Genomic DNA, 27,998 nt, shown 5'->3' on the forward strand with positions numbered 1-27,998 from the left:
CTCGGCCTCGTTGAGAGAACCTGAGGAGGACAGGAGACCCACGAGGCATTGACCATCCCCAGGCAGGGTAGGCTTTAAGACTGACACAGTGCTTCCTGAACAGCAGCCCTGGGAGCAGGGAGGACCATTTTACAGATGAGAAAACTGAGGCTTAAGGAAATTGTGACCTGTTCATGGTCACATAACTCCTAGGTATCACAGCTAAGAGTTAAACCCAGGTCTCTGATTCCTAATCCCCCATTCTGCCCCTTTTTCAATGCGGGGAGACAGGATGAGAGAGGAGGGTAGAGCCACACTTCTCTGGTGAGCAAACTCCCTTGTTAAATGCAGACCGGTTTTACAGAGTTGCCTGGATTCAGAATCCTGTGGCCAGTGTGGGTCAGGGGTCAGACTCGAACCCGGGTCTTTCTGACCAGAAGCATCCTTGGCTATTTTCTGGGGCAGGCAGACGGCTGCTCCCCCCAACTCCCTCCTGGAGCCCCTCACGGGTCAGAGCCTCTTCAGGCCAAACGTGAAGAAAATGCACTCCCGTTGACGTCCGCCTGCCGTCCACTGGTGGTGTCGTGGCATCAGAAAAGGGAATTCCCCCGAGCCCAGCCCCGAGGATGCTGCCCACCTGCGGGTGCTGAGCCCCAAGAGCTCCGTAGGGGTGTCCCCGCCAAGGACCCCCTCTGCCCCCGCCAGCTCCACGGCTGCACTGCTGACCCATTACATAATCCTCCTCCTCCACAGGGGGAGCAGGGGCAGAAGGTCAGAGGTCACGGTGGGGTCAGGTGGCTGACACACACTGTAACGACAAGGTGGTTAAAATTAGACCACAGAGAGGAAACTGGCAATCTTGGGGAAAGGCAGAAGCTTCCTCTGCGAGTGAGCGGCCGGGGGTGCAGGGAGGCCACCGTGCGTGCCGCTGCCAGGCGATTACTCATTTCAGCTCTGTTCTCGAGCACTCGGAGCCCCCGCTTCTGTATTTCTGGCCTCCTTGTCACACGCCTGGGTACATGCAGCACGACCCACCGGGGCCTAGCCTGGGGCTCGGAGAACTTCCTTCCCCTGCAGCAAGGTGTGCCCCGCCAGGGCCATCCCGGGTCTGGGACCTGCGTGGAAAGCCCTTGGGGGAAGACAGTGGGCACAAGAGGTCGAGGCTGAGGAACCAGGCCCAGGGTCCATGCTGACGGGCACAGCTGCCAGACCGCGCTCCTCAATCACAGACATTTATTAGTCTCCTACTGTGTGCCAAACCACTGTCACATGATTCAGCGTCAGAAACTGTGACTTATCAGTGGCAATGACAGGAAAAAAGAGCGTCGGCTTTCCCACTTCCCCCGAAGGACCACGGCACCTTTCTGTCTGGCACGGGGCTGACCCCTTCCCCCATCAGAATGGGAGCTCCTGGGGGCACAGGCTGGCTTTTCTATTCATATCCCCAGCTCCTTGCACACAGTAAGTGCTTAATAAGGGCTTGCATCATCCTTGCCTTCATTCCTGTGCCAGGTAGTTCTGGCTGGCCCTGTGAATAGAGACAAAAACAGCCAAGCGCCTGCCCTCAGAATAGCTCCCCTTCTATTCCTAAGAACAGCAGGCACTGAGTACGCCTCCCTCTTTGCTAAAATGTGATGTGATTGGTTACTTTTTAAAATGTACGTGCATTTGATTTCATTTATGCCTGATCCATGTTTTATGAATCTGATTGTAAGCTCCTAGAGAGCACAGGTCATTTCTGCTTAGTTTATCTAATTCCATGACCCTGCTCTCCCCTGGTTCTCCTCCTGCCTGTCTCGCCACTCTCCTCTTTCCCTTAGACGGACTGTCATCTACATCCCCTTTGATAATCCTGGGTGTCCCTCAGGGCTCTGTCCTGGGCCGCCTTCTTTTCTCAGTCTAGACCAGGGCTGGGGAACCTGCGGCTTCGAGGCCACATGTGGCCCTTTGGATCCCCAAGTGCGGTCCAGGATTTGTTCTGTGAAGTCTGGATTCCATCAAAGGGCATGTGACTCGTGTGACTTGGGGAGCTCCTTAGCTCCCATGGTTTCAGGTGAATGTCTCTGCAGAGGGCTCCCATCTCTTTGTCCAGCCCTAACCTCTCTCCCAGTGCCTCCCACTGCCTTGTAGATACCTCAAACTAAAGGTCTCGTAGACATCTTCAACTCAACATGTTCTTCCCTCTTCCTGACTTCCCCATTGCTGTCAAGGGTACCAGAATCCTCCCAGTCACCCAGGCTGTCAGCCTCAACCCCATATCCCATGCGTGGTTAAGTGCTATCGTTTCTACCATTGTGACATCTCTCATAGAGGCCTCCTCTCTCCTCTGACCCTACAGCCACCTTAGGGCAGGCCCTCATCACCTCCCACCTGGACCAGTGCAGTAGCCTGTTTTGGGGGGAGGGGGGCGCGCACGCACACACGCACACACACACACCCTTCATCACCTGGCCTCTTTCTACCTTTCTGGTCAGTCTTTTTCCCCATCACTCCCCTCCATATAGTCTGTGACCCAGTCACACTGTCCTCCTTGGTGTTCCTCAAACACCACACCCCATCTCCTGACTCAGAGCATTTTCCTTGGCTGCCCCTCATGCCCTGAGTACTCATCCTCCCTCCTTGTCTCTGCCTTCCGGCTTCCCTGGCCTCCTTCAGTTCTCAGCTAAAACCCCACCTGCTGCAAGAAGCCTTCCCCAGTCCTCCTTAATGTCCGTGCCCTCCCTCTGAGATGACCCCCAGTTTATCCTGTACACTTCTTCTTTGTGTGTAGTTGTCTGCCTGTTGGCTTCCCCATTAGACTGTGAGCTCCTTGAAAGCAGGGACTTTCTTTTCTTCCTTCCTTTCTTCTTTCCTTTCCTTTCTTCCTTCTTCCATTCCTCTCTCCTTTCTTTCTTTCTTTCTGTCTTCCTTCCTTCCTTTCTTTCTCTCTCTCTCTTTTCTTTCTTTCTTTCTCTCTCTCTCTTTTTTCTTTCTTTCTTTCTTTCTTTCTTTCTTTCTTTCTTTTTTCCTTTCTTTCTTTCTTCCTTTCTTTCTCTCTCTTTGTATACTCAGCATTTACCACAGGGCCTCACACATAGTGGGCTCTTAATAAATACCACTTGACCAGCCAACTGATAGGGTGTCCAGCATGGTCCCTCTCCAGATGGGCCAGGTGTCTGCCTTTTGGAGCTGAGTATCAAGCATAGTGAAGTCTGGTAAAGCTGAGAAGGAGTCCTCATTATTGAGGACTCCTCTGGTGTTCTCTCACCCAACACTGGCTCTGTGACCTAGTGTTGAATGTGCGAGATGGTCTTGTCAGATCTGTGAGCATTCAAAAAAGGGAGGGAGAAATCAGCAGGGAGTGCCGGAAACGATTATTCCAGGGGGAAGGAGCCAGTTGACTTGGGGGATGTCACATTTAACCTTCTCGGCGATGAGCTTAGGATTCTGCTTGTGACAAGACAGCAAGAAGATGAGGTCACCAAAGGCCAGAGAAGAGATACATGCCCCCTCCCCCCAAAAAAGATGGGTTTGGAAGTTAAGGTGTGTTTGTATGTGTTTGTGTGTAGGTATAATGGGAAAAGATTCCATTTTCTGCCTATGGAAATTCCATCTGAAAGTCTCATAAATGTGATGATTACTCAAGATATTGAATTTCATTTAAACTAAATCAGCCCCAGCTTCCCTAAAGTACTCGGTTGTGTTCAGACATAGTCACATGGCGGAGGAATAGTGTGATCTCATGAGGAGCAGAACTTTGGAGAGACACCACAGCCTAGTTCAGTCACCTCCTGGTGTCCGCCCGCCTGAGCCTAGGAGGACCCTGGGCCCCTAGGCCCCTGCAAGGGTTTGTCCGGAGGAATTTGTTGTGACTTACAGCTGAGAGGGGGAGAGGAAGGGTCATGGGGGGGGGCAGGAAGAGGGCCTCCATTGAGACTGATGATTTCATTGCCCTTCCCCATAACAAGGGGTTGGGGCTGCTGAGGCTCTCTTCATGCCTTCCTCCCCACCCCACTCCCAATATGTTCCTCAACATAGTCCCTTTTCCTCAGATGTGATAAAAAAAAGTTGGAAGACTGAGGGAAACACCAAAGGTGATTTCCCAAGGCCCTCCTCACAAAGAGGGAGACTGTGGCCATTTCTCAGAGCATACATCCCAGAAGTCTGAGGATGCTTGGCCAGCCTCGTCCCCAGGGTACACGCACCCAGAAGCCTCCCTCCCTGACAGGCACGTTGACACGGTTCTCAGGAGCCCCTCGGCCAACAACTGATCCCTCCCACCATCTTCTCTTTCAGCAAATGCTTGTTTCTTTCTCTCCCCTTCACTGTAGGTTATTGCAGCCGACTGCAAGAGGGTCACAGTGCTGAAGTATTTCCTGGAAGCCCTTTGTGGACAAGAAGAGCCTCTGCTGGCATTCAAGGGTGGAAAATATGTGTCAGTGGCGCCCGTCCCAGACACCATGGGAAAGGAAATGGGAAGCCAAGAGGGAAAACAACTGGAAGATCAGGTACTATGCGGGAAAGCTCCCCGGGGACCAGCCTCTGCCCGAGGCTTCAGCTCCCTCTGAGCTATTTATAGCCACTGCAGGCTGGGTCTGTGGGTGAATCTCACGAGTGCACTCTGCTGGTGCCCCTGCCGGGCCCTCCTGCCTGCCCTGTGCCTTCATCTCTCCTACGAGTTCCAGATGCTGCTTTTTAATGCTGCATTGAAGGGAAGGGGGGCAAGGTTTAATAATGTGTAGCTCTGGAGGCTTAGGGAAGGGGCTGGGTGAGGGGGGTGTCAGGGTTCAGGGCGAGGATCAAGTTTATAGACATGGAGCTCAGGGCTGCGCAGGCCTGAGCTCCAGCCTCCAGCACACGGACAGGAAGAGCTGACACTGCTGGTCCCCCCCTTCCCCCCCCCCCCCTCCCCCCCCCCCCAACATCCTGATGGGATTAAGAAATCCTCCTCTTGTTTGTTTGGCCTTGGTTGTTTCTGTAGCCCTTAGTTCACTCCAGGTCCTGGAGAGACAGAGTGAGACAGATGGACACTAACTATATACCTGTGTACATGCAAAACATCACTGCTGCCAGATGCTCTGCCCTGTGTATGTGTGTGTGTGTGCTGTGTATCTGTGCGTGTGTGTGTGTGTGTGTGTGTGTGTGTGTGTGTGAGAGAGAGAGAGAAGGCATGTTTGCCTGTATACATGTAGAATGATACTGCCTCCCATGTGCACGTGTGCATACGTGCATGGGGGTGGTCAGTGTGAATGTGAAGGTCGCCCTGCTGCCAGGCTCCCTCCTTGTGGGCACCTGCCCACCAGGGGCCTGAAGGGGTCTGGATTCATGGGGCTTTTGTCCTCCTCCTTGCCTGCTAAGTTAAATGAGGAGACGTGCAAGGACAGCGGTGGATAGTGTTGGGAAGTCAGGGCCAGATAGCCCTCAGCCAGCAGTTGTTTGGGGCAGGGAGGCATGGAGGAGGTGAAACCAGTGTCACCTGAGAGTTGTGAGCTGGGGCCGTTTGTGACCAAAGGGAAGCGAGAATAACCAGGGCCCTCGGACCCTCTCCTTGTTTGGGCGGAGGCAGATCTCACAGATGGCTGTGGGTCTGCAGGCAGCCAGGGTCGTAATAAGCACTTTTCCTGTTACCAGGCACCTTCCCCGGATCATATCCTTTGCTTCTCCCAAGAACAGGCAGGTGAGAGCCCTGAGCCAAAAGTCAGAGGGCCTGCTTCCCAATCCTTTGTGCCCACTTCACTTCAGTCTCCCCTCACTTTGGGACCTTCCTAAGCCCCTTCTCACTCCAGATCTGTGGTCTGCAGTCCCTTTTAAGAGATGAAGAAACTGAGGCCCCTGGAACTGAAACGGTTGGTCCTCAGTCACCACTCAGCTCAAGGCTTCTAATTCTCTCCATCGAGTACCTGAAAACAGTCTTTTGCTCCCCTCTTCCAAGGTGGCACAGAACAAGTCTGTTGTCACAGCACCATATTCCACACTCTCCCCATCTCAGCCCATTGACCAGAAGAAAGGTCATGACCCACATGAGGCTGCCCACTTCTTCCCTTTCCCACGAGCCTCCTGGCTTCCCTTCTGTGAATGACTCCTGGGAAACCCTTCATAGGCCAGCCTGTGTCATTTCATAACCTAGCACTTCCTCATCTGCCGAGAGAGCGGAGCAAGGGAGGCTCAGTAACCACCTCCTGACCGTGGGCTGGCTCTCCCCAGACTCGGTCGCGGCCTTGGCCGTTGCTGAACATGTGGGCACCGTTCCCCAGGGACTGACTGGGTGGCCGGCCTCACTTTACCCAAGTGCTCCTGAACTCTGCAAGGGAAGAAATGATTTTGAGATGCACAATCTGAGCCTCTGGGAGGAATGAGGGATAGGCAGGATGACAGGAACCATGGGCAGATCAGATCTGTGTCTGTGTGTGATACTCCAGGCCCCTCAAGCGTGGGACCTCCTGTCCTCCAGAGAGTGACCCGTGATCTCCATATGTCTGAGTCGTCCATACCATGGGCAGGAGGCAGCTCAGGGGGGTTGGTGTGTGGTGCAGAAGAGAATCCAGCTCCCCAGTTCCTCAGAAATGCTCCTGCAGCACCAGTAGAGCTCCCTGGCTCTAATTTTTCAAGATCCTGCTTTTAAGACATGACTCTCACTTCTTCACAGCCAAGCCAACAAACCTCATCAGAATCTAATCTTATGATGAGCAGTTGAAGGGCAGAGCAGAGGCTGGACATTGCCTGGGAAGGGTTCTCAGACCTTACTCAACCAGGACTGGAAGGATTGACTGGGTCTGAGCTTAGGCGCTTGACTTAGTCATAGCAGTGAGCAGACACCAAGGGGATCTTGGTTTCTCTTTCACCAGGCTCCTGCCCCTAGACAAAGCAGTCCAGCCTGGCGCTTCTCATGTTGGAACTTCTAGTGGGAAGCATTGGAGGCAGTGTCTTGGAGCAGAGACTGAGGCCCACACCCTGTCTCCCTCCCTCCCTAAGCCCTCCCTATCTACCCCTGCTAACCCTGTCCCTCCAAGGAAGCGTTCCCGAGCTCCGTTGGGCAGCTGCATTTTCTCTGCTGACCAGGGCCAGAAGGAGAGAGGAGCAGAATCTGGGACCACCCGGAGAGTGGCCTTTGAGAGCAGAGGCTGCGGTAGGGGAGGTGACGACCCCCGAGTGTTCTATCAGACTGGCAGCAAGTTTCCCAAGCTGGATACCATTGGCCCTGGCTTCAGGGGAAACGGCTAAGCAGTCTGACAGTTGAGAGCATTGCTGGAAGGGGGGAGCCAGGCTCTCGCCCTGGGAAGGGGCAGTGGCAGGCTCTTCTGGGCCAGGGTGTCAAGGGAAGTTGTAGGCCCACTTCAGCTGTCAGTCACATCGGATTCCTGTCACACATACTGAGCATGAATTAGATTTCACTTTGAGCACTTCAGTTTTTCCTATTGTTTTTTCTCGTAGTAGTTTCAGAAGGAAAGTAGTCAGGGGTCGACTTGGAACATATGAGGATGCTTGGGAGGACAGTTAACTGTGAATGTGCAAGAATTTTTAGGGATATCTGAGCAGCCTGGCTGGGAGGGCTGGGTGTCAGTGACTGTGCAAAGGGAGTAACTCGGAGTGTGCTGGACAGAGACGGTGGGGCTGGGGACACAGCTCTTTCCCTACCCCCTCAGCCCTGGCCCACCCTTTGCCTGCTCAGACTGGCCTTTCTTCAGGGAACATTTTGAGCAGCCAGCACTAGGAAGTGAAGGGCAAGGCCTCAAATGAGGGCTCGAGGCTAACTATCTTTTCTCCTGCCTCTTTTCCTGGCCTACTCCTGCTGCCTGAAGGAGGACGATGTGGTCATTGAAGATTTTGAGGAAGATTCTGAGGCTGAAGGCAGCGGGGGCGAATATGACATCAGAGAGCTTCGAGCCAGGAAGCTGGCCCTGGCCAGGAAGATAGCCGAGCAGCAGCGTCGCCAAGAAAAGATCCAGGTGTGTCTGGGAGGGCGGGGGGCGAAGAAGGAGAGGGTGGTGAAGAGCAGGCTTGATGTGGCTCATGGGGAGGCACTCTGACTTGGTGCAGACATGCGTTGTGGTAGCCTCGCCATGCCAAGGCTTCCCACTTCCTGGTGGGTCTTTGGGGGTCAGAGACTCGAAGGAGCAAGAGGTGAAGTTCTGTCGCAGAGTTAACGCCCTTTTAATAGGAAGGGAGTTTTGGAGGAGTTTCTCTGAACCAGAGGGTTTTAACCTTTTCTGTGTCCTGGACCCTTGGTAGAATCATGTTTTCAAATGTGTCAGAGTGCATAGGACTACAAGAGAAACCAATGAAGTTCAAATGCAGTTACCAAAATATTTTTTTAAAAGTCAGAAACAAGTTCTGGACATCAGGCCCAGAAGCCCTGCTCCAGGCCTTCCTAGAAAGTCCTTCAAATAAGGAGTTTTCACAGCCTCCCATCGCTTGCCCCCAGCGAGTCGCACCCCTCCCTCCTCTTTCTGCAGCTCCTCCTGCTCTATTTGAAGCCTTCTCTCTCCCTTGCGTCCAGCCTCAGTGTAAAAAGGAGCCGTCCTCTCTAATCAGCCTTCATATGCCTAAAGAGCCAACAACATCCCCTCTTAAGTCTTGGGGAGACTCTTCGCTGTTCCTGTAACCTCTTTTCATCATCTTTGTGCTTCCTTGTCTCTGCGCATGATAGAAAAATGGCTCCAGTTGTCTGGCCCAGGGAATGCTAGGCTTTACCCACAGGACCTCTATCTTCCTATGTGTCCTGGAGTCTACAAGGGAGTCTCTTCAGACCCGGCCTCAGGAGGCTTGCCAGAGTCCTGAGAATCAAGCTTGGATTGCTGGGGAAGCCCCTCTGGCCACCCTGACTGGCCCCTTTAAGAGAAGGCCCCACATTCGCCATGACTGGCTGCCCTGCCTCCTGTCAGCCTCCTTCCTCCGGCCTCACAGCCACAGGAGGATTTCTCAGCAGAGGAAAAATTCCCCCCCAGCACCCCCCTCTTCCCCCTTTAATGCCCAGGGCCCTTCACTTCCATAATTCTTCATTTTCCAGCCTTGAACGTAAGCCAGACACATCTGTCTGGCCATATGCGTGAACCCTGCAGTCTGTGCCGAGGTGGCTGTAAAACAGGGCCGGTGAAGGCCCTTCTGGGAGAACGCACACATGTGTGTACCCTCGGGCCTTTGGCTCCCTGCCCAGAACCACTGGGCTTCGTCTCTCCAAACCCACGTTAACCTTTTCTTATTTTTCCTCTTTTTGTTTAATTTAGAAAAAAAAAAATCCCAAGGAAAAGGTATAAATTGTCCTGGGAGTGGGGGAGAGGCTCCCAGTTAGAGGGGCCATTATTGTTGGCAGGTACCTGGGTTGCTAATACAATAAGGAAGAATGGAGCATCGAGTGCATTAAGGTTGGGGATATGGGCCGTAAATTAAACTGCTCTGAACTCCACCAGCCTCCGAGGGGTGTTAACTGAGAGGTGTAAGTCAAGTCCCCAGCTCTCAGCAAAACAGGAACCACACGTTTGGGGAAAGGGATGTAAAGATGGGGTGCAGAAGCTGCCCCCTCCCCACCTCTGTGTAGAAACCAAGGGGGATTCTCAGGCTGCGCGCGCCCCCCTCCCCCACTTCCTCACTTGTGGGCCTGGACCCCTGGGCCTAAGCTCATCCATTGCCGGGGGTGGAAGAAGGAGGGGAAGATCTGGGCTCTCTCCACAACGGACTCCTCCCTCCTTCCGGAGCTGCCGAGGGGCTGTGGAGTGGGGCCGAATGGAGGTCAGAGCAGGGGTGTGGGCAGTTCCCTGGGTCTGTGCAGCTGGAGCTGAAGCCTAATCCAGACCCTTCATGCTCAAGGCAGCCCAGCCCTGGCTTTTTTTTGTTGTTGGACTAGCCCCGCTTTCCTCGGTCGTCCTTGACGCCTTGAGCCCCCTCTTTCTGAGAACTCACGCTGGGGGGGGTGAGCGGAGGGCTGGGATGTCCCCTTCTCGCCCAGTTCCCCGCTGGACATCCTCCCCGAGGTGTGGCTCCTTGGCACCTTGCCCCCTCGCTGGCACTGCTGCCCTGACCCCAGGAGGCTGCTCTGTGCTTTGGGCTGCCACCAGCTGGGAGCGGCCAGGCTTCCTGAGCAGTCGCAAACATCCCACCTGAAGCACAACAGTCTCTTCCTCTCACCATGGCTATTGTTCTGCTCGGCATTACAGCAGCAGCCCCGCTCGCCAGCCAGCTATGACATGTGCTCTGAAAATAGCTCTCCTCCCCGTCCCCTGCCCGCCCGCCTCCTGGACATGCAACCGCTCCTTTGTGGCAGCCTGAGGAGTCGGGAGCTAAATATAGCTGGGGAGTGCGGGGGGCTGAACAATGGGGTGTGCGCATGACCCCCCTACACCTGTGTGAGAGTGGCTCGGCTTGCCCGCGGCGGAAGGCAGACACCCAGGCCCGGCTCCCGCCTGGCGGGAGGGCCAGCGCGCTACCAGCCGAGGAACACGTTCACGCCAGGGCAGGAAGGGGTAGCCAGAGGAGCCTCCCTCCCAGGTTGTGCATTTGTTCTGATCCTCCTGCCCCCATCAAATTGCCTCTCTTTACAGAGGAGGAAACTGAGGCCCAGAAAGAGCCTTGCTGAAGGCCATACCAATAGATTGGAAAGCCAGTCCTCTGGCTTCCCCTATGCCACTTCCCTTTCTGAATCAAGCCAGAGGTACTTCTGTAACACGTGTTCTGTGCCTGGCCTTGGTCTAGGAACTGTGAGGGAAACCAGACAAGGAGACAGTGTGTTCCCTGGCCTCGAGGGGCTGCCATTCAGTTTGGGAAGACAGGCTGAGCCCATGCAACAACTGGTCATTAGAATGTTCGGCCCCCAAGGTGCTCCAGGAGAAAGAACAGCTCGGCTTTCCAGGGCCTCTTCTCCACAAGAGCATTAGGCGCCCCCTGAGTTGAGGAGAGCTTGGGAGGAGTCCACAGTAGGAGCTAGAACTCGCAAAAACTGGCCTCCAACCCTGGCACTCTCACACCTGCCTAAAGGCACAGTGTGGTTCTGAGCAAGTCTTTATTTCTGGGTCATGTGTAGAGTGGAGATGATGATAGCCAGGCTCGTTCTTGAAGAGGTGTGCTTTGGAAGCCCTAGAGGCCTTGGGCAGTGCTCGCCCATCTGCCTAATCAGTGGAGCCATGGGGCAGGAGGGGATGAATGGAGTAGCCTGTCAGTCAGGAGGAGCCAAGGAGGGGAGAGCAAGGCGGTCCGTGCCTGGCTGTGCCGCCCAGTCTTCGCTTAGCTCCTTGACGCCTCCATTGGCTAGCTGAGCCAGGGTTTTCTCTCTGTGCCTACTTACTAATGTCAGCACGTCAGAGCTGCCTTACTTTATAGGAGGAGTACATGAAGCGGGGTTTTCCCAGGTGTATACAGCATATTTGTCTCCTCCCAGCTAGAGGATGAGGGGGTCAGTACCCTTGAGAACCTGCATGGTCAAAACTTAGCATATCTTTACCTTTGTCCTTCTCCACCTCCATGGCAGAATGGTGTCCATTGCAGTTGTCTGGTCTGCTGTCCAGGAAGGACAGGGGTGGGATACTCGGTTCCCTCTCCTGCTCTGGGCCCTCTCCTCTCGCTTCTGCCTTTCACCTGGTCTGAGCCAACAGGAACCTCGGCAGGGTGACATTCGCCTTCCAGGGCATCACACTTGGCCAAGGGCCAGGCAGAATCTGTATGAATCACCAACCCCTCACCCCTAACAACCCCTCAGCCAGAGACTTCTACAGCTTTTTATTCATACAAACAAAAATAAATCCTACTACCGGCCTCTGAACTCCATTGGAGTGCGCTCCCCCCACTCCCCAAGCATCCCCAGGCTGGGAGCAGAGACTTGGCACTCTCCCCACCGACCTCACTTTTTTACACTCCCTGCGCATCCTGTGTCCTTCTCTCACCGTGCAGCCGAGGGATCAGAATGGGACGTGACGGCCGGCACAGGCGCCATGCTCAGCTGCCAGGAATCTGACGGGTAAAATCTGGAAAAGTTGGGAGGGCAAATGCGCCACACACACACACACACACACACACACACGCACACGCACACATGCACACATGCACACACGCACACCCAGATCCACACACTGAGAGCACTACAGAGAGCATCCACAGAGAGAGAAAGCCTCGAGAGGGAGGCTCAAAGTGCTCCACTTTCTGCGCTGCTCCTGTCAAGGAAGCCATAGCAGGCCGATGACCTAAACCAGACCATCCCTGGAGACTCAACTGGTACCTCAGGGAAGAGTGAACAGCTCCTTTGAACCCTTCTGACACTAAGTGAGGGCATGGGGGGAACAGGAAACGGTTTTTTGGTGACTCACTGGGCAGAGCTGGGTTAGGGGAAGTTCGCTACAGGAGGCCCTGTTACCAGATGAAGGGGCCACGGCTTGACGTCTCACCACCCCTGGAAACGAGGAGGATTGTTGCCACCACTGGCCCTGAGCCAAAATTCCGAGAGTGTAGACCGTTGTACCATTGCTGTCCTGTGTACCTTTCCTTCTTCCCCTGCTCCTCCCATCCCACCCTCAAGGTTAATGTTTGGGAAAGGCTTGCTTGCCACTCGCCTTTTGCATCAGGTCTCAGGCTACCATCCTGCCACCAGGTCAGGTCTAGAAGGTAGACGAGGACCTGGGAGATGTACAGACTAAGCAAGATAAAGATGGCATCAGTCCTCAGTTTGCCTGTGAAGGCAAAGAAGGGCCAGTCGTGAGGATGTCCTTGGTAGGGTGAAAGAGATTGGCGTGGAAAAGGTTAGTCCCGTGATGAGTGAGATCGTCCTGCTGCCCTTTCCGCTTCCACAAGTGCCCCCATGTCTCTTCTCAGAGGGAGGCCAGAACAGGGAGTGCTCCAGGCAGGCAGGAGCAAGAAGGCCTGGGGAAGGGGAGGAAGAGGAGGGAGAAGATGAAGAGCAGAGCGGATGCCGTGTTTGGGTGGAGCAGACAGGACAGGAAGAGGTTATCAGAGCTGTGGGGTTGTGGTACCTGGGAAGGGGAGTGACCTCAATGGTTTGTTCTCACGCTCTCAATTACTTGAAAAGAGTTGGTCCTGCCAGTGGGCGTGTGGGGGGGGAGGCCCACAGATGGCAGCCAGCAATAGAGGTGCGAGGCAGGCTTCAGCCATTCGGGGTCATACTGGCAGCATTCCCTTACTCAGAAAGAGAGGTCCCCCCAAGGTCACAGGGAGGTAGAAACCCTGGGCTTTCAGTTTTACTGTCATAGCCCGGGAACTAGAACAGCGCTTCTCTTTTCTGTTGGTGTCTGAGGCTCGGCACACAGGACCTGGCCTTTCTGGGCGCACCTGCCCTGGGATCGGTGCCACACCCGCCGTGTCCTGAGCAGTTCTGAGGCCTCACTGAAACTCCCATTCAGAGTGTCACCAAGGGAGCGCATGTGGGTGTGGTGGTCAAACCCAGCTTTGGGAAGATGTCAGGGATGAGGCCCCCCAGGGAGAGGGGACTCCCCCCCTCCCCCAGAGCACTTGGAATATTAAAACTCACCCTTATTAAAAAGCCAAACAGATGCAGAATGCTGGGTTCCACAACACTGAGTTTGGGGGGGGATGGAAGCAAGGTGCCATGGAGAGAATGGAGAAGAGCCCCTGAGGCCCTGGGTGGGCCTTAGGCCCAGGCCTTCTGCTTCCAGGGCCGTTTCTCTTCCTGGGGCACCTCATTCAGCAGACTCGACATCAACATTACATCTGGGCCGGGGAGCTGGGTCTTCATGCCCATGGTATTGATTTATTGTAACGGTCTGTAAGAATTTGGACAAACCGAGCATCTCGAGTGATTTCAGAACATTGACCCAGTGCCGAGGAGAGCTTTTCGCTTCCTGTGTAACTTGCCTTTCTAGGGGCTGTTCGGTCTTCATGCTGTTGGTGCCCTTGTTGTCCCTCTGCCTTGAGTCTCAGGGTCTGACCCCTAGAAGCCCAGCACTCCTCTCCATCCTCTGAGCCCTGCTTTCAGAGCTGGCCCTGAGCTGCTTGGGGCTCCCCTTTACTCTGGTTCCTCTGACACATGTTCCAGTTGACCTTCTCTCACTCACCCATCGGCCTGCCTGTGTCTTGTAGGCTGTCCTGGAGGACCAGACTCAGATGAGGCAGATGGAGCTAGAGATCAGACCCCTGTTCCTTGTACCAGACACCAATGGCTTCATTGACCACCTGGCCAGCCTGGTACGGCTGCTGGAGAGCAGGAAGTACATCCTCGTGGTGCCCCTCATTGGTGAGTCATGCCAGAGAGGCAGCAGGGCCATGGCCTTCCCCGCAGCCTGGCTACCTTAACGCAGGCCTGAGGGCTCCCTAAACATCACACCCCTGGGATGGTGGGCCAGGCGGACAGAGCCAGGCCACTTGTATAAAGCTGATTCAGAAGGAACCTGGGAAGGAGCAGGGCGAGGGAAAATTGTTTAACTATCCAAGCCCGGCGGATGATTAGGGCCGAACTATGACTTCGACTGCTGAGCAAATGGACTCCTGCGTCTCAGCAGCTAGGGCCTGCCTGAGCCCAGCCCTTGTTTTTATCCTTATAAAGCTCGCAGTAAAACGGCAAAGCTGGTTCCCGTTATTGGTAAACACTCAGCCCTGGCAGATAACGGCAGTGCTGCTGGGTGGTCTGGCAGCAAGTCTGGGAGGATTTGAAGTGGTTAGATGCCTTTGGTCTGATTGTCTTATAGCTTTTCATGATGATTCTGTTGGTTGGAGGTAGCATTCCTCTGGCCGGTGTCACCATAAGACGACCAGTGAGGCCATCTAGAACCAGTCCTGGGCTTTGAGCAGTCGCCACTGTCTGAGTGCTGGTGTCGGTTGGGTGTCAACATCTCAGAACCTCTGTTCATCCCAGTCCTTGGAACAAGGGCTTAGCTGAGGCTTCACTGGAGACAGAGATACTTTAAACTTCTGTTTTGAGGGAGCTAGTCTGCCCTGTGTCCTGGCACCTCAGCACTCATCCCCAAGTGTCTGGTCAGCTTCCATTAGACTCCGTCACGGGGTAGTTGATGGCTAGTCCACAGAGCAGGGTCTTCAGAATGTCTCTGTCAAGTTGGCCAGGGGTCAGTTGCTGAGGAGTCCTTTTCCCTGGGACAGCAGGGAGCGTGGGGGAAATCTGCCCAGCCCTCCACCTCTGCCACCCCTTCCAAGACCTCCAGAGAACTGCTTCTCTGCCCTGAGCATCCCAGCCCCTGGGCTGGGGGAAGTAGGTAGGAGGTGACTGCCCCCAGAGAGGTGATCAGTCACTAGATTACTGCAGGAAACACACAATCAATCACCACCTAAGCACTAGGGCCCTCATGGGGCCTCCCTCACGGGCCTCCCTCTCTCCCTTCAGCCCCACAGATGCAGGCAGGGGGAATAGCAGCTGTGTGCTGGGAAACATTTAACAACCAGCTGCCCTGTGCACCCAACACCTTTGACGTTTCATCTGCATTATTCACATTTTCTCCATCACTTTCTTAAGTTTAAACAATTAACAAAACAAGTAATCCAGCCTTGCTTTTTGGCGATTTGCTGATTTCTGAGGTGTAAATGCTCTTCCTGAAAATTTAGCAATCGACTCCAAGAGCTGGCTAGAGCTGGCTCCAGCATGGCCCTGCAGCACAGCCAGGAAAGGAAGAAGGCAGAAGTAGCTAGCGGGGGGCCTGAGTACAGATTCTGGGGGGACTGCAAACAGCTGGAAGGGAGAAGGTAGGCAGCACCCGAGCTGTCCCCCGCACATGTCCCTGAGACACAGCTGACAGAAAGGCACCAGCTCACCCTCTTTCTGAGCCCCAGGGTATGGAGCAGCCTCGGGGCCATATTCTGCTGAGCCTGGCCTGCCCTGTGCAGCCCTGATCTGTGAGATGGTGAGGTGGAGGCGGACCAGCTGGTAGGCCAGAAAGGGATGAGCTTTCTGGACATCACCTTGGTCATACTTCCACGTTTTACAGACCCGACCTTAGTTCTCTGTGGAAATTCAGAGCCAAGGACCAGCTCTTCCCTAGGATGAGCTTACGGTCTTCATTGGGGAAGCAAAGAGTGTATAGACAAGAAAGTTTGAATTAAATGTATGAGAAAAAGATCTGAATTGGTAGAGGAGACTGGTAGCCGTAGCAGCCCCCCTCTGACCCCCTTCAGGCTCGCAGGCCCTCCAGGGACCAGCTCCTCTTCCATCCGGGCAGCAAGGGGTGAGGGCCGAAGCTTTCTATTGGGCCTCTTTCTCTTGCCCTTTAACCCGCTCCTTCTCCTCCAGCCTGACCCCAGCATTGAGAAGTCCTGCCTGGTGCAGAAGCACAAACAAGCTTCCCTTTGAAGCCTGTTTGGTTTGGAGCAGGAAAGCGGATTTGGGGATGGGATACCAGCTTTTCCTGTTTGATGTTCCTCTGGCTGCTGCACCACTCCCCCTCCCCCCCAACCAGAATCCCAGCTGAGCCTCAGGTTGTGTGTGTGTGTGTGTGTGTGTGTGTGTGTGTGTGTGTGTGTGTCCGTCCGTGTGTCCGTGTCCATCCCTGCACAAATGCTTACACATATGTGTGTGGGGCAGCTCCTTAGAATACCCAGACAGTGAGTGCCAGGTTTACCATGGAACAGCCTGCTCATGCCGGCTCCCCAGGCTGTGAATCACTGTGCTTAGGAGAGGCCTCAGACCCCAAACTCTCCCCGAGCCCCCAAGGAGTGCATATTTCCCACTTGATCTCAGGCTTTTGGCTGGAATCTTGGAAAGAATCTTCACCAGAAATGGAGCTATGTCTCAGACACACACACACACACACACACACACACACACACATGTTCTTGCTGTGTCAGAGGTGACAGGGGCTTGCTGAGGCAGTGATGTTGGAAAAGGACAGGGCCCTGCTAAATTAATCTGGTAAAGCATTTGAGGCAGTGCTCTCTTCCTCCACTTGGCCTGTGGCCTTACCCACTCTGCCAGAGGGCACATCCAAAACATTGGCCTCGATAGCTCCTAAAAGCCCCACTCAGGCTTCTGCTCCAAGTGTCCCCAAGGTAGAGGAAGAATTTCCCCTCGTTCTCATTCCCTCCCCCATATCCTCCTACTCCACATAGACTCTCCCTGCCCTCCCCCTCTGGGGAAAGGCATACCATTTGGCCACGTTCCCCCCGAGGCCAGGAGGCCCTGGTGGTTCCTATACCAGCCCCAGGAAATCCCTTTTGAGACTTCAGGGAGTGCTGAGGGGCAAGTTGGCCCTGAAGAATCAATGAGAAGCAGCAGGCCTGGAGCCTCTCATTGCAAAGAACCTGGGTACTGCCCCCAGAAAGAAGGCAGAGCCAGCCCTTTCCTTGCCTTCTTTTCCCTTCCCAGTGTATGCCATGATGTTCAGCACCAGGCACTTGGGTCCTGTGGCTTTGGGAGGGAGTTGATACAGAAGGTTAGGAATCCTGTGAATAAGGTGTGACTTGGATAGATGGCCCAGAAATTGGAATGGCCCTTAGACAAGTGACCCTGCCTTGACCCAGCTGCACTGTCAGAAGGAGCTCAGTGTGGATGCTAACCTGAACTCTCTGGGGCTCCATCCATCAGTGATTAACGAGCTAGACGGCCTGGCCAAGGGGCAGGAGACAGAACGTCGAGCCGGGGGCTATGCTCGAGTGGTGCAGGAGAAGGCCCGAAAGTCCATCGAGTTTCTCGAGAGGCGGTTTGAGAGCCGGGACTCCTGCCTGCGGGCCCTGACCAGCCGTGGCAATGAACTTGAATCCATTGCCTTTCGAAGTGAGGATATCACTGGCCAGCAGGTAAGAAGACAGCTTATCTGGGAAGGGGAGAAGTGGGGACCGGTAGACTCAGTCATACACCAAAAGGCAGAGGAGTCAGGAGAGAAGGGGAAGAAAGAGAACTGACGGGTGGCTAGCTGAGGCACAGGGAGCACGTAGGCAAGCTCTCCTTGGGTACCGTGTGCCTGATGCCAGGCCGATGTAGCACGTGTGAGGGACTGAGCCGGAGCCGAAGGAACAAGGCAGCGTCAGTGTGAATGTGTAGCTTATCAAGCCACACGGGAACCAGAGTGTTTGATCCTCTCCATTTCAGTGCACATCCTTTCCCAGCAGGTTTCAGAGTCACATTCTGATGTTTTTCACACTCTCCTTCTCCAGGGAAATAATGATGACCTGATCCTCTCTTGCTGCCTTCACTACTGCAAAGACAAAGCCAAGGACTTTATGCCTCCCAACAAAGGTACAGCACCCACCTTGGGCCTTCCCTCTCCTCCCCAGGGCCCGCTCTTTACCAGTGGGTGCTGTCTGGAGAGAGCTGGCAGGAACGTGGGTGGTTTAGGCATGAAAAGCAACCTTTTTGTCCACATTTGCCCTGCTCTGTACATCCCCTGGATGTACTGCCTGGAGCCTGCCTGGAGAGTTCTGAACCAGCTTGCTCATAAGCCTGGATACAGGTTGTAAACAGAAGCCTCTTCCATGGCCTGCATGTGGCCCTCCACCATAGCCCTAGTCCCACCCATCTCAGCTTCCACTTTGGTTAATAGAAGATGGCACCAAAAGCCAATTCTCCCTAACATGAATATAATTTACCTGATTTCTAACAGGTAACATACATTTCTTTTTATAATCTCATTCCCCACAGTCCTGGTTAGCTAGACCAAAAACCCATCAGCCCCTGGCAATGAAGCAAGCTATGTTTAAATCCCCTTTCTTAGCACAGCCATTTTCAAATTCTCAAATTCCATCTGTCTCTACTTCCTTTAGTTCATATCTGAATTCTGACCACATATCAGGCATGAGGGTACTGTTCAAGAGAGCCTCGGGGTCTGTGGTCTGGAGGGCAACCTGTATTTTTACCACTTTTCATTCAGGGAAGGAGGAAAGCCCCTGCAAATGTGGCCAGCGTCAGAGGAATCGGCCAGACCTGTGTTGGACGGTGTTCCCATCCCAGTCTAGAATAATGCTGGCCTTCTGTGATTCTGTCCCCCATGCCTGGGCTCTCCCCAGAGGCCTCAAAAGCCTTCAGTACTTTCCCCACTTGTCCCAGCCCACTGAATCACTGAGGTTCCAGAGAATTCTGTCCTCCTGAGATGACTTTCATCTTGGTGTTTTCTGCCCACGTTCCTGGCCTACCCTGCTCCCTCTGTATCATTTCTTCTATTTAATGGGAGTTCCCAGTACTTCCTAGCTTAATGTCATCTGCAGAATCCATCATTGCTCTCAGAGCTCCATAGCTGGTCATTCTCACCGAGTTCCCGTCTCCATATATGTCGACTCTCCTTGTCTTTTTGTCTCTCTTTCATTCTCTCTGTTTATTTTCATAGCACTGACTTTCAGGACAGTCCCTTCTGTCCCTCTCCTGCCCATCTACCCTGGAGGCCTCATTCCAGAGGAGCTGTTCCCCACCCCCAGCTGTCACTTCTTCCAGATCTGCAGAGGTTTCCCAGCCTCTGTTGGTGTGCAGACCCTTTTGGTCATGGCCTTCCATGCCTCCACTGTAGGACTAGGAGGGAGAGCTCTGAGCTGACTAGGGCTGAAGGCCGCTGCCCCAGTAGAGTCCTACACAGGTGGGACCCTTGCGGTGTTGGGAGAAGATGGACAGATGGTGCTAAAGCCAAGGAATCCTCTTTCTTCAGCCTTGATAGCACCACCCCCCTCTTTGGCTCCCCTTCCCAGGAGGCTGCCACAGGACTCAAACTGCCATCCTCAGGACCGCCCCTATTGCAATTACATCAGCAGCTGCTGGAGTAATCAAACCCCATTTGTCAGTGTGAATTCTTAGTAGATTAACTTGTCAGATTCACAGAGAAACCGTCACCAAATGTTTATGTGTAAACGATGTTGAATTTTAAAATCATGTGGATTATGGCGGATGGGGCCTGACAAGATGACAGTCTCTGGTTTCTAACAAAGTTCAGTTACCAGTGTCAAAACAGAGGATGTTTATTGTTAAAAATGTCTCAAAGTATCCGCAGAAACCCCTTCGGACCCCTGCCAGCAACACCGGGCCTGGGCTGACTGACCTGGGGCCTGGGACTCTCCCAGTTTGAGTCTCAGGCCAAGCAGGGATGGGGTTGTGTGTAGCCTCAGACCCAGGCTCCCAGCCACCATCCCCATACCCCACAAGGGGTCCAGATCTGGACCATGAAATGGCCTCAAAGAGCATCCCTTCACCCCTCTTCCTTGCCTCTTTCGATTACATCCATGGTCCACCCTTTCCTCACTCCCTTTTCAAGCCCATGACATGCATCCAGCCATCCTTCTCATCCTCCCCAAGGATGAGGTCGGCAGGTCAGACGTGGATGTTTACGCACGCGTGTGTGTGTGTGTGTGCACGCGCGCACACACACACCACCCCCTCACACCACCAGGGGGAGGGGGGGAGGGATGGGAAGGGCTGTTCCCTTTCCAGCCAATGCCACAGGCCCAGAATAGAGTATGCTGGAACACTTAGGGACAGGCATTTGGCCATGGAGATAGGGTCTTCAAGGGACTAAGCAAAGGAAGCTGGAGGATGGAAGGGGAGAAAGAGGTGGCACTGAGGGGTCATCGGGCTACCCCGCTGCTGGTGCATGTGGAAGGACAGAAGAGCCCTCACTCCCCCAACACTGAGCTTCACTCCAGAAAGTGCCAAGAAATCCTCCCTCTAGTTACTTCTGCCCCCCTAGAATCGAGAACAGGATTTCTTAGCCTTTTATGTGTCTAGACCCCTTCGTCAGTCTGGTAAAGTCCTATTCAGAACAAGGTTTTTAGATGCATAAATACATTGGATTACAAAAGAAACTAATTCTATTGAAATACAGTTATCAAAGTATGTTTAAAAACAAGTTCGCAGACCCCAGGTGAAGAATCCTTTGATCTAAGGCAAATAGAAAAAGCTGCAGAGACCCTTCAGCCTTGGACCCTCCAAGGCATGGCCCCTGGGGAACCCCCCCACCCCTTACTGTTCCTCTCTCTTTCTTGTGGTCACAGATGAGCCGATCCGGCTTCTTCGAGAGGTGGTGCTGCTGACAGATGACAGAAACCTTCGAGTGAAGGCACTGACAAGAAACGTGCCAGTCCGGGACATCTCAGCCTTCCTCAAGTGGGCACAGGTGGGGTGAGAAGGCCACGCCGGGCACCATCCCGATGGAACCGTTCTCGTGAGGCCAACAGGCACCACGCATGGCGTGGGAGGAGCCCAAGCGCCCTCGCCACCCACCCCACCCAGACAATAAACCATCCTCTTCCAACCCACCACCGTGGCCGTGCTGTGGGGGAGCCAGGACCCTCCTCAGGCAGCAGAGATTTAGCAGGGAGGCTGGCTGGTGTCACTGAGCTGGGGCCCGCCCCTGGTCTTAGGCCTTCTCCCTCCCCTCCTCTCTCCCTCCTCTACCCTGATCCACCGAAGACAGTGGAAGAGCCTCGCCCCTGCAGGAACTTGGGTGCTAAGGTGTGCCAGGTTGTTAAGGGTTGGAGTTGGATGCAGGTGAATGGGGATGAGGGTCAATTAGTCTGATTCCTTGGAATTTCCCCATCCCAAGGTCCTCTTTCTGTCTGTGCTATGATGAGAACATGCAGGGTGCCTCCACCTCCTCTGGGCCTTGGCTTCTGACCCATGCTACGTTTTGGACGCCTCGTCCTACCAGCAACCCGGGGGGGTTGTCCTTACCCTGGCTAGTTTCCTACCTACTGGTCAGACAGACTTTGCTCTTTGCTTCCTCTCCTCTTGGGAGGAGAGGATGGGGTCTAGACTGGAAGGAAGGTCAAGGTTGTTACTTCAGGCTTCTTGATGTGGGTGTCCCGGGAAAGATGTCATCCAAGCCCTGGGCCCATCCCTCTCCTCCTCCTCCTCTCCCCTCAGCCTTTCATGCCCAATCCTCGCCCATCAACATTAGCCCGTACCCTGCTTGTCCCAGGTACAGGATCCTGTTCCCTTTCCTCCCTCCCTCCCCTTCTCCCTCATTTCTGTTTGCCTTTGTTTCCCTCTCTTGCTTCACTTTTCCCATCTTCTCACACTGTCCTGCAAACTTCCTTCCTTGGCAGTGAGACATGAAACCATTCTGTTCTCTGCTCCCAAGTTTCTGTGCTGTGTGTGTATAAAGCCTGTCCTGCTTGCCAGGGTATCAGGAGAGGATGCCTGCCCAGGCCTGGCCATGTCACCCAGGCAGAAGCTTCACTTGTCAAGGGTCAGCTTTGTCTCAGGGCAGGGAAAGGAGTGATGAAGGGGCCTTGGGGGAAAGTGCATTTTTTAAGTAGGATTGGTTCTTTTTGGGGGAGCTGGGGTCCCAGCCTTGTGCAGTTCCTTTATCATGTTCCCTGGAGGCAACTCTACAGGCACAGGCACAGCCGGGACCACAGGGCTGGGGAGGACGGGAGGGACCATGGCAGCCCAGCCCACTCCCTGGGAGACCACCTCAGTGGTGGGTGGGTGGGGAGGGACAGAGAATGGGTCTGGTTAGTGCATTTTCCAGCAGACTAGTAAGGCTGCTGCTTCAAACAGGGAAGTGCTCCCGGGATTGCCATAGGCAGGGGAGGGGGTGTGGGGATGTGTTTGGGTATCTGGGAACCCCCTACCCCCACGCCCTGGGGCCGAAGCAGAGGCCTGCAAGGAGGGGGAAACAGGCCCTCCCCTTTTCAGCCCGGTTTGCAAGGCTGGTTTTGTTGTTTTCTTAATAAATTTTTAGTTATGAAACATACCTGAGTCCTGGTCTGATCTGTTTCCAACAGGACTTGAGGAGGAAGGGGTTGTACTTTTTGCTGATTTAGGCTTGGGTCACCTAGAGCAGTTCCCTACCTCTGAGCAAACTGCCCCTGTCCCTGGTTCCCCCCCCCAGGAGAAAGTGGCCAGGCCTCGGTTATTGCTTTATTGCTGTTGGTTCGAGTATAGAAAATGGAAGCGGCTCGGGGAGAGCCTGTGTACACGGTAAGAAATATACAAACTCGAGAGATGGGGAGAGGGGAGCTAGGAGGTGGTCTTTTGGGCCCAGCCTTGCCTAGACGACGACAGGGGCGGCCCGGGGCGCATGCAATAAATATCGTCCCGGGCCCCGAGGGGAAAGGGGAGGTGAAAGGACTTGGGAGACTGAGTCTGGGGGCTCCTCCCTCCCATCTCGCCTCACAGGGGCTGCGGTCGGAAAGCGAAGTGGGCCCCGGGGGCTGGTGCCACTTGTGCAAAATGAGGAACTTCACATTATCGGCCCCAGGGCGGGGGCGGGGGCACCCCCGGGCCGGCTCAGTCCTCCCCCCGCCCCCCCTTTGCCCTGGCCCTGGCGCCGATTGATTCACAGTGAGAACGGGTGCAGACGCAGTGGCCGGAGGTAGGGCAGGGAGCGCCCCCACAGTGAACCCCAGCGCGGCGGCTGTAGCAGCTCAGGGGCCAGTCAGCTCCCGGGATCGGGAGTGGGAAGACGGGGCAGAGGAACCACAGGAAGAGGCGCGGCTGACGCCGGGGGGGGGGGGGGGGGGGGGCAGGGGCGGGGGTCTCCTTTGGTTGAAGCTATTATCAAAAATAGAAATCTCCCTTTCCCACCCCCACCCCCACCCCCCACTCCATTCCGGGCCTCCCCCTGCCCGGGCTAAGGCACAAAGCGGTTCCGCCCGGTGCGGCCTCGGGGCCGGCCGGGAGGGGCGAGGGGTAGAGGGGGGGCTGCCTCGGTTGCTCGTTGCCGTAGCTGCTGTCCCTCCCGGGGCGGGAACTTGTCTCCCCTTCGTCGCCCCCCATTTGCCACCCCACCCGGCGAGGGGGATGCAGTGCAATCCCCGCTCCGGGCCGGGGTGAAAGGATTTCTAAGTAGGGGAGAAGCGGTCAATGGTCCGGCCGTCGGGGCCCCCCGCCAGGTGCGCGCTCTGGCTCAGCACCTCGGCCGCCTTGTCCGGGCTCAGCCCCAGCTGCTCGGCCGTGAACTTGGCCAGCGGGTAGAGGCTCTCGAGCGCCGCTTTGGGGTCGTGCAGGAAGTGCGTGGTCTGGGCCAGCAGCTCGGCCGCCGCCGCCGCCTTGTCTTGCTGTTTGAGGCCCAGCTGCTCCGCCGTGAGCCGCGCCACCGCGAAGACTCCTTCGGGGAAGTCGAGCTTGGCTTTCCCGTCGGGGCCCGGCGCGCCGGGCAGGCCGCCGAGGCCCGCCAGCGCCCCGGCCGCCCCGCCGCCCGCGCCCACGGCGTGCATCTTCATGTGGCTGATGAGGTTGCGCTGCTGAGCGAACTTGCCCCCACAGACCTGGCACTCGTAGGGCTTCTCCCCCGAGTGTATGCGCATGTGCTCCGTGAGCCGGTACTGGCGGGTGAAGCGCATGCCGCACGCGTCGCAGGCGAAAGGCTTGAGGCCCAGGTGGCTGCGCATGTGGCGGGTCATGGTCCCGCGCTGCGTGAACTTCTTGCCACAGATGGTGCAGGGGTAAGGCCGCGTCAGCCAGTGCGTCTTCTCGTGCTGCCGCAGAGTGGCGGGGTCCTTGTAGCTCTTGTCGCACGAGGCGCAGCGGTAGGGCCTCAGCAGCTCGCCCAGGCCCCCGGGGCCCCCGGCCCCCTTGTCGCCGCCGCTGCCCCCGAAGGGGGGTCCCAGGCCTGCTGCGCCCACCGCCGCTGCTTCGGCCGCCTCCGCCCTCCCATACAGCGCCTCCTCCTCCTCCACGTGCGCCTCCACGTGCGCGTTGAGCTGCTCCGAGCTGGGGAAGCCCTTGTCGCACGGGATGCACACGTAGCGGTTGTCGCCGAAGCTCTCGGGCTCTCTGTAGGTCAGGTGAGGGCAGTGGTAGCTGGCCAGGTGGCCTCCGCCGGGGCTCGGCTCCTCGCTGCTGCCCGTCTCCTCGCTGCTGCTCTTGTAGTCGTCCGCGTCGGGCCCGGGTCCGTCCAGGCCCACCCCTGGGTAACGAGGCGGCGGCAGGGGCAGCGGAGGGCCCCCGGGCGAGTCCCCCTCGTCTGCAGGCTCTTCAGCCCCGCCGCGCTCCCCAGGGGAGCCGCGGTCCCGCCCAAGCTCGTCCCCGTAGCTGCCCAGGCCCGGCTCAGCCTTCATCCAGCGGTAGATCAGCGCAGGCCCATCCGCTCGTCCCGGGGGCTCGGGCCCGGGGCTGCCTCCCGGCCGGAACGGGTCAAGGGGCGGCCCGGCCTCCTCCATCTTCTGGAAGGGCAGGGGCAGCGGCAGCGGCAAGGGCAGGGGCAACGAGAGCGGCGGCTCCTTGTAGGCGGCCCCGGGTGGGCTGCTGTCGTGGCGCGAAGGGGCCTCGCGCTCGCGCTCCCCGGGGTGCGGCCTCTCGGCGGCAGCCGCCGGGCCCGGGGGGCTCTTCTTGGACAGGTCCAGGCCGCAGAGCGGGGAGCAGCGGCGCTCCGGGGCGCACGGCGGCGGCGGCGGCGGCGGCGGCTGAGGCTGAGGGGGCGCAGGGCCCGAGGCATACAGCTCGGCGCAGTGGGTATTGACCGGCGCCTCGGCTCCCGGGGGCAGCTCCGCGGCCGAGGCCTGCGGCGGCGGAGGCCCCGAAGGCGCGCCGCCCGGGTAGCAGGCCTGGATGACTGGCGTGGTGGCGCGCAGGCCCCGGCCGGGCCTCCCGTAGGGCGCGTAGCCGCCGCTGCCCCCGCCCCCCCGCAGGTGACAGTACTTGCCGTGTCGTTTGAGCCGCTTTTTGCACAGGGACACGAGGTCCGGGATCTGCAGGTAGCTGGCGGCGGCCAGCACCGCGCCCAGACTGGGCTCAGCCCCGGGCGCCGCCGCCGCCGCCGCCGCCGCTCCGTCGGCGCCGTCGGCCAGGCGGCCGGTGTAGATGAAGTCCAAGACTAAGCGAAAGACAGCGGGGCTGACCATGTCATGGTCCAGGTTGAGCAGATTGTCGTGGACCACCAGGGACTTGAGGTAGGCGCTGCTGGCCGCCAGCACGTTCTTGTGAGCCCGGAAGAGCGCGTTCTGCACCACGATGATCACGTCGCATAGAAACCCTTTGGTGCGTTGGCTGTTGAGCTGCAGCAGCAGCTGTCTGGAGTGTCCCGGCGCCTCCATTGCGTCCAGCATCATCTGCCCTGTGCTCCCACCTGTGGGGACACACGCGACACACGTACACACACACATACACACACACACACACACACACACACACACACACACAAGCACAGACAAGGTCAGAGCGGATGCTCGAGGGGCCTCTCTCTCCACCCCACCCCGCTCGGGCAGCTTGAGGGAGCGCCTCCCTTATACATTGCCTGCCTCAGACGGGGGACGCGGGAGTTGCCCTGCTCGGCCCCCATATGATGACCTCTGTCACCTGAGCCCGAGAGGCAGCATGGCCTGGACCCCAGGAGGAGGGAAGGGGCCAGAGAAGCAGGGAAGGAGGTCGTCTCCTCTCTTTTCGGCTGTCTTGTAGATAGAAGAGCCCAGTGGAGAAAGGGACTGAGTTGCCCAAGGCCGAGGCCCCAGTACAGAAGTCGGGGGCCGGGCAGGGATGGCAAGAGGGGAGTTTCCAAAAATAAATCCGCTTAAGGGGGGGAAATTTCCGCTTCGGAATGAGTTACCCGATTTCAGGGAAATATCCGCTTCAGAAAAAGTCATTCGGTCGGGGGGGGAGGGGCTGAGTGGGGGGGGGGGGGGAGAGAGAAATTATCCCATCGAGATGAAATTCGTTCTTTCGCAAAAGTCCCGGTTTGGGAAAAGTTAGCGGGTTAGTGGGGAAATGCTGTGCGTAGTGGTATCAGCATCGGCATCGGCTTCAGCCGGTGGGTCGGGGGTTGGGCTCGCGCCGAGGAGGTAGAGGTTCCTCCACGCCGGGCCGGGTCGGGCCGGGCCGGGCCGGGGCCGAGGCGGAGCGGCTGCCGCCGCCGGAGCCGGGGCCGAAAGCGAGCGGCTGCCGCGGCCACGGGCAGAGCGCGAAGGGCCCGGGCCGCCAGCGGGGAGGGCGTTATATCGGGGCAGGAGGCTACAGCAGGAAGCAGGTGGGGGGGGAGGGGGGAGCCACGCAGCTCCCGGGGGAGGGAGGGGGCAGCGCCCCGGGCACGGCGCGGACCCAGCGGCCCTGACCCCGCGCCGATCGCTTCGGCGCCCCGCCCGCCGGCTGGTCAATTCCTCCTGGGAGGCCCCCGAGCTCTCTCCGGAGTCCCTCGGCTGCTCCGCTGGGCCAGCCCGCCGAGGGACAAGAACTTGGGGAAAAGTTGCTCAACTCGGGATGGGCAGGGAGCCGGAGGCAGGCTAGCGGGCCCCTGCCGCGCCCCTCCCGGCGCGGCCGGCGCGCCTCGTCCCTTCGCATCCCTAGCCCTGCCCCAGCTCCCACCCCGTCCCGTCCCGTCCCGTCCCGGACTCCGGTGGCGGCGCCGCCCTCCCAGAGCCGCCCCGGCCCGTTACCTGCGGCCCCCGCTCCCACCGGCCGGCCGGCCGGACTCCGCGCTCACTCCTTGCTCGCTCGCTCGCTCCGGGCCGCCCCGCCCTCCCTCCGGCCGCCCCTCTGCCAGGCGCCGGGCCGTGCCAGGCCAGCGGCCCGCTGCCAGCTCCGCCCGCCCCCCCCCCCGCCCCCATGTGCGGGCAGACCCCGGCCCCCGGCCCGCTGACCCCCCGGTGAACCCGGCGCCGCAGGCGGGCGGGAAGAGGATGCGCCGTGCTCCCCCCGGAGCCCCGAGGCAGCGCCGCGGCGCGAGGCTGTCCCGGCCCGGGCTCCGGTCCTGGCCCCAGCCCCGGCTCCGGCTCCGACCCTGAGCCTGCCGTCCCATCTCCGCGCCTGGCCCTGGGACCCACCTGGGGGGCATGTCGGAAGCCCCGAGCCCGGCTGCCGGCGGATCCAGGTGGAGAGGTGGCCGTACTCCGCTCCTCCCGCCGGTTCCCCGGCCAGTCCGTCCTCCCGCCCGTCCGTCCTCCCCGCGTCCCGGCCGCGTCTCAGCCCCGCCGCCCGCTCCGCACACTCTTATCTGGAGTGGCCCGGCCCGGCCCGGGCTCCTGGGGGATGGCGCCACCTGGCGGCCGCGAGCGAGCACTGCAGCCCCGGAGCCGGGAGGCCCCGCGCACCTGGGCCCTGGGGCGCGCAGGTGCGCCCCCTCGTTTCCCCACGCCTCTCGCAGCTGTGTCTCTGGAGGACCCCACCCCCACCGACCCCGCCTCGCGGGACAGATGCCGCCCCAGGCCCCGCGTAGCGTGAGGAATCAGGGGTGGGATGCGCCCTGTCCCTGCCTTTACACACACACACACACACACACACACACACACACACA

At 57.4% G+C, this 27,998-nt stretch overlaps 2 protein-coding genes across 9 annotated transcripts in view; one reads left to right on the top strand and one right to left on the bottom strand.

Annotated features, from left to right (window-relative positions):
* The window catches only part of SMG6 (SMG6, nonsense mediated mRNA decay factor), a 172,823-nt gene extending 150,299 nt beyond the window's left edge, over nucleotides 1-22,524 (top strand). For all 5 annotated transcript variants that reach the window (XM_027862547.1, XM_027862546.1, XM_027862545.1 and 2 more), the window contains 6 exons: nucleotides 4,290-4,466; nucleotides 7,758-7,904; nucleotides 13,993-14,146; nucleotides 17,438-17,649; nucleotides 18,007-18,088; nucleotides 20,821-22,524. In XM_027862547.1, the coding sequence (XP_027718348.1) occupies nucleotides 4,290-4,466; nucleotides 7,758-7,904; nucleotides 13,993-14,146; nucleotides 17,438-17,649; nucleotides 18,007-18,088; nucleotides 20,821-20,951 (903 nt within the window). In that variant the 3' untranslated portion in view covers nucleotides 20,952-22,524. The remainder of the gene's footprint in view (nucleotides 1-4,289; nucleotides 4,467-7,757; nucleotides 7,905-13,992; nucleotides 14,147-17,437; nucleotides 17,650-18,006; nucleotides 18,089-20,820) is intronic.
* A 156-nt stretch (nucleotides 22,525-22,680) lies between these two features.
* On the bottom strand, nucleotides 22,681-27,642 carry HIC1 (HIC ZBTB transcriptional repressor 1). Of its 4 annotated transcripts, none has more exons than XM_027862555.1 (2): nucleotides 27,529-27,642; nucleotides 22,681-25,841 (listed from the first exon to the last, which is right to left on the bottom strand). In XM_027862555.1, exon 2 carries the CDS (start codon nucleotides 25,822-25,824, stop codon nucleotides 23,617-23,619), a length of 2,208 nt encoding a protein of 735 aa, XP_027718356.1. In that variant the 5' UTR covers nucleotides 25,825-25,841; nucleotides 27,529-27,642; the 3' UTR covers nucleotides 22,681-23,616. The 4 variants fall into 4 exon arrangements, with proteins under 4 accessions (XP_027718356.1, XP_027718355.1, XP_027718353.1 ...); XM_027862554.1 differs by lacking the exon at nucleotides 27,529-27,642 and adding an exon at nucleotides 27,142-27,154; XM_027862552.1 differs by lacking the exon at nucleotides 27,529-27,642 and adding an exon at nucleotides 26,319-26,364.
* Between the last annotated feature and the right edge of the window lie 356 nt (nucleotides 27,643-27,998).

This window comes from Vombatus ursinus, unplaced genomic scaffold (assembly GCF_900497805.2).
Source record: "Vombatus ursinus unplaced genomic scaffold, bare-nosed wombat genome assembly UNPS02014768.1, whole genome shotgun sequence".
In the NCBI taxonomy this organism is placed as follows: domain Eukaryota; kingdom Metazoa; phylum Chordata; class Mammalia; order Diprotodontia; family Vombatidae; genus Vombatus; species Vombatus ursinus.

Coding starts and splice junctions, on each gene's coding strand:
- HIC1 (XM_027862552.1), bottom strand. CDS start 26,355: ATGACTTTTTCTGAAGCGGATATTTCCCTGAAATCGG. Junction 25,842..26,318: donor GGATATTTCCCTGAAATCGG/GTAACTCATTCC, acceptor GTGTCCCCACAG/GTGGGAGCACAGGGCAGATG.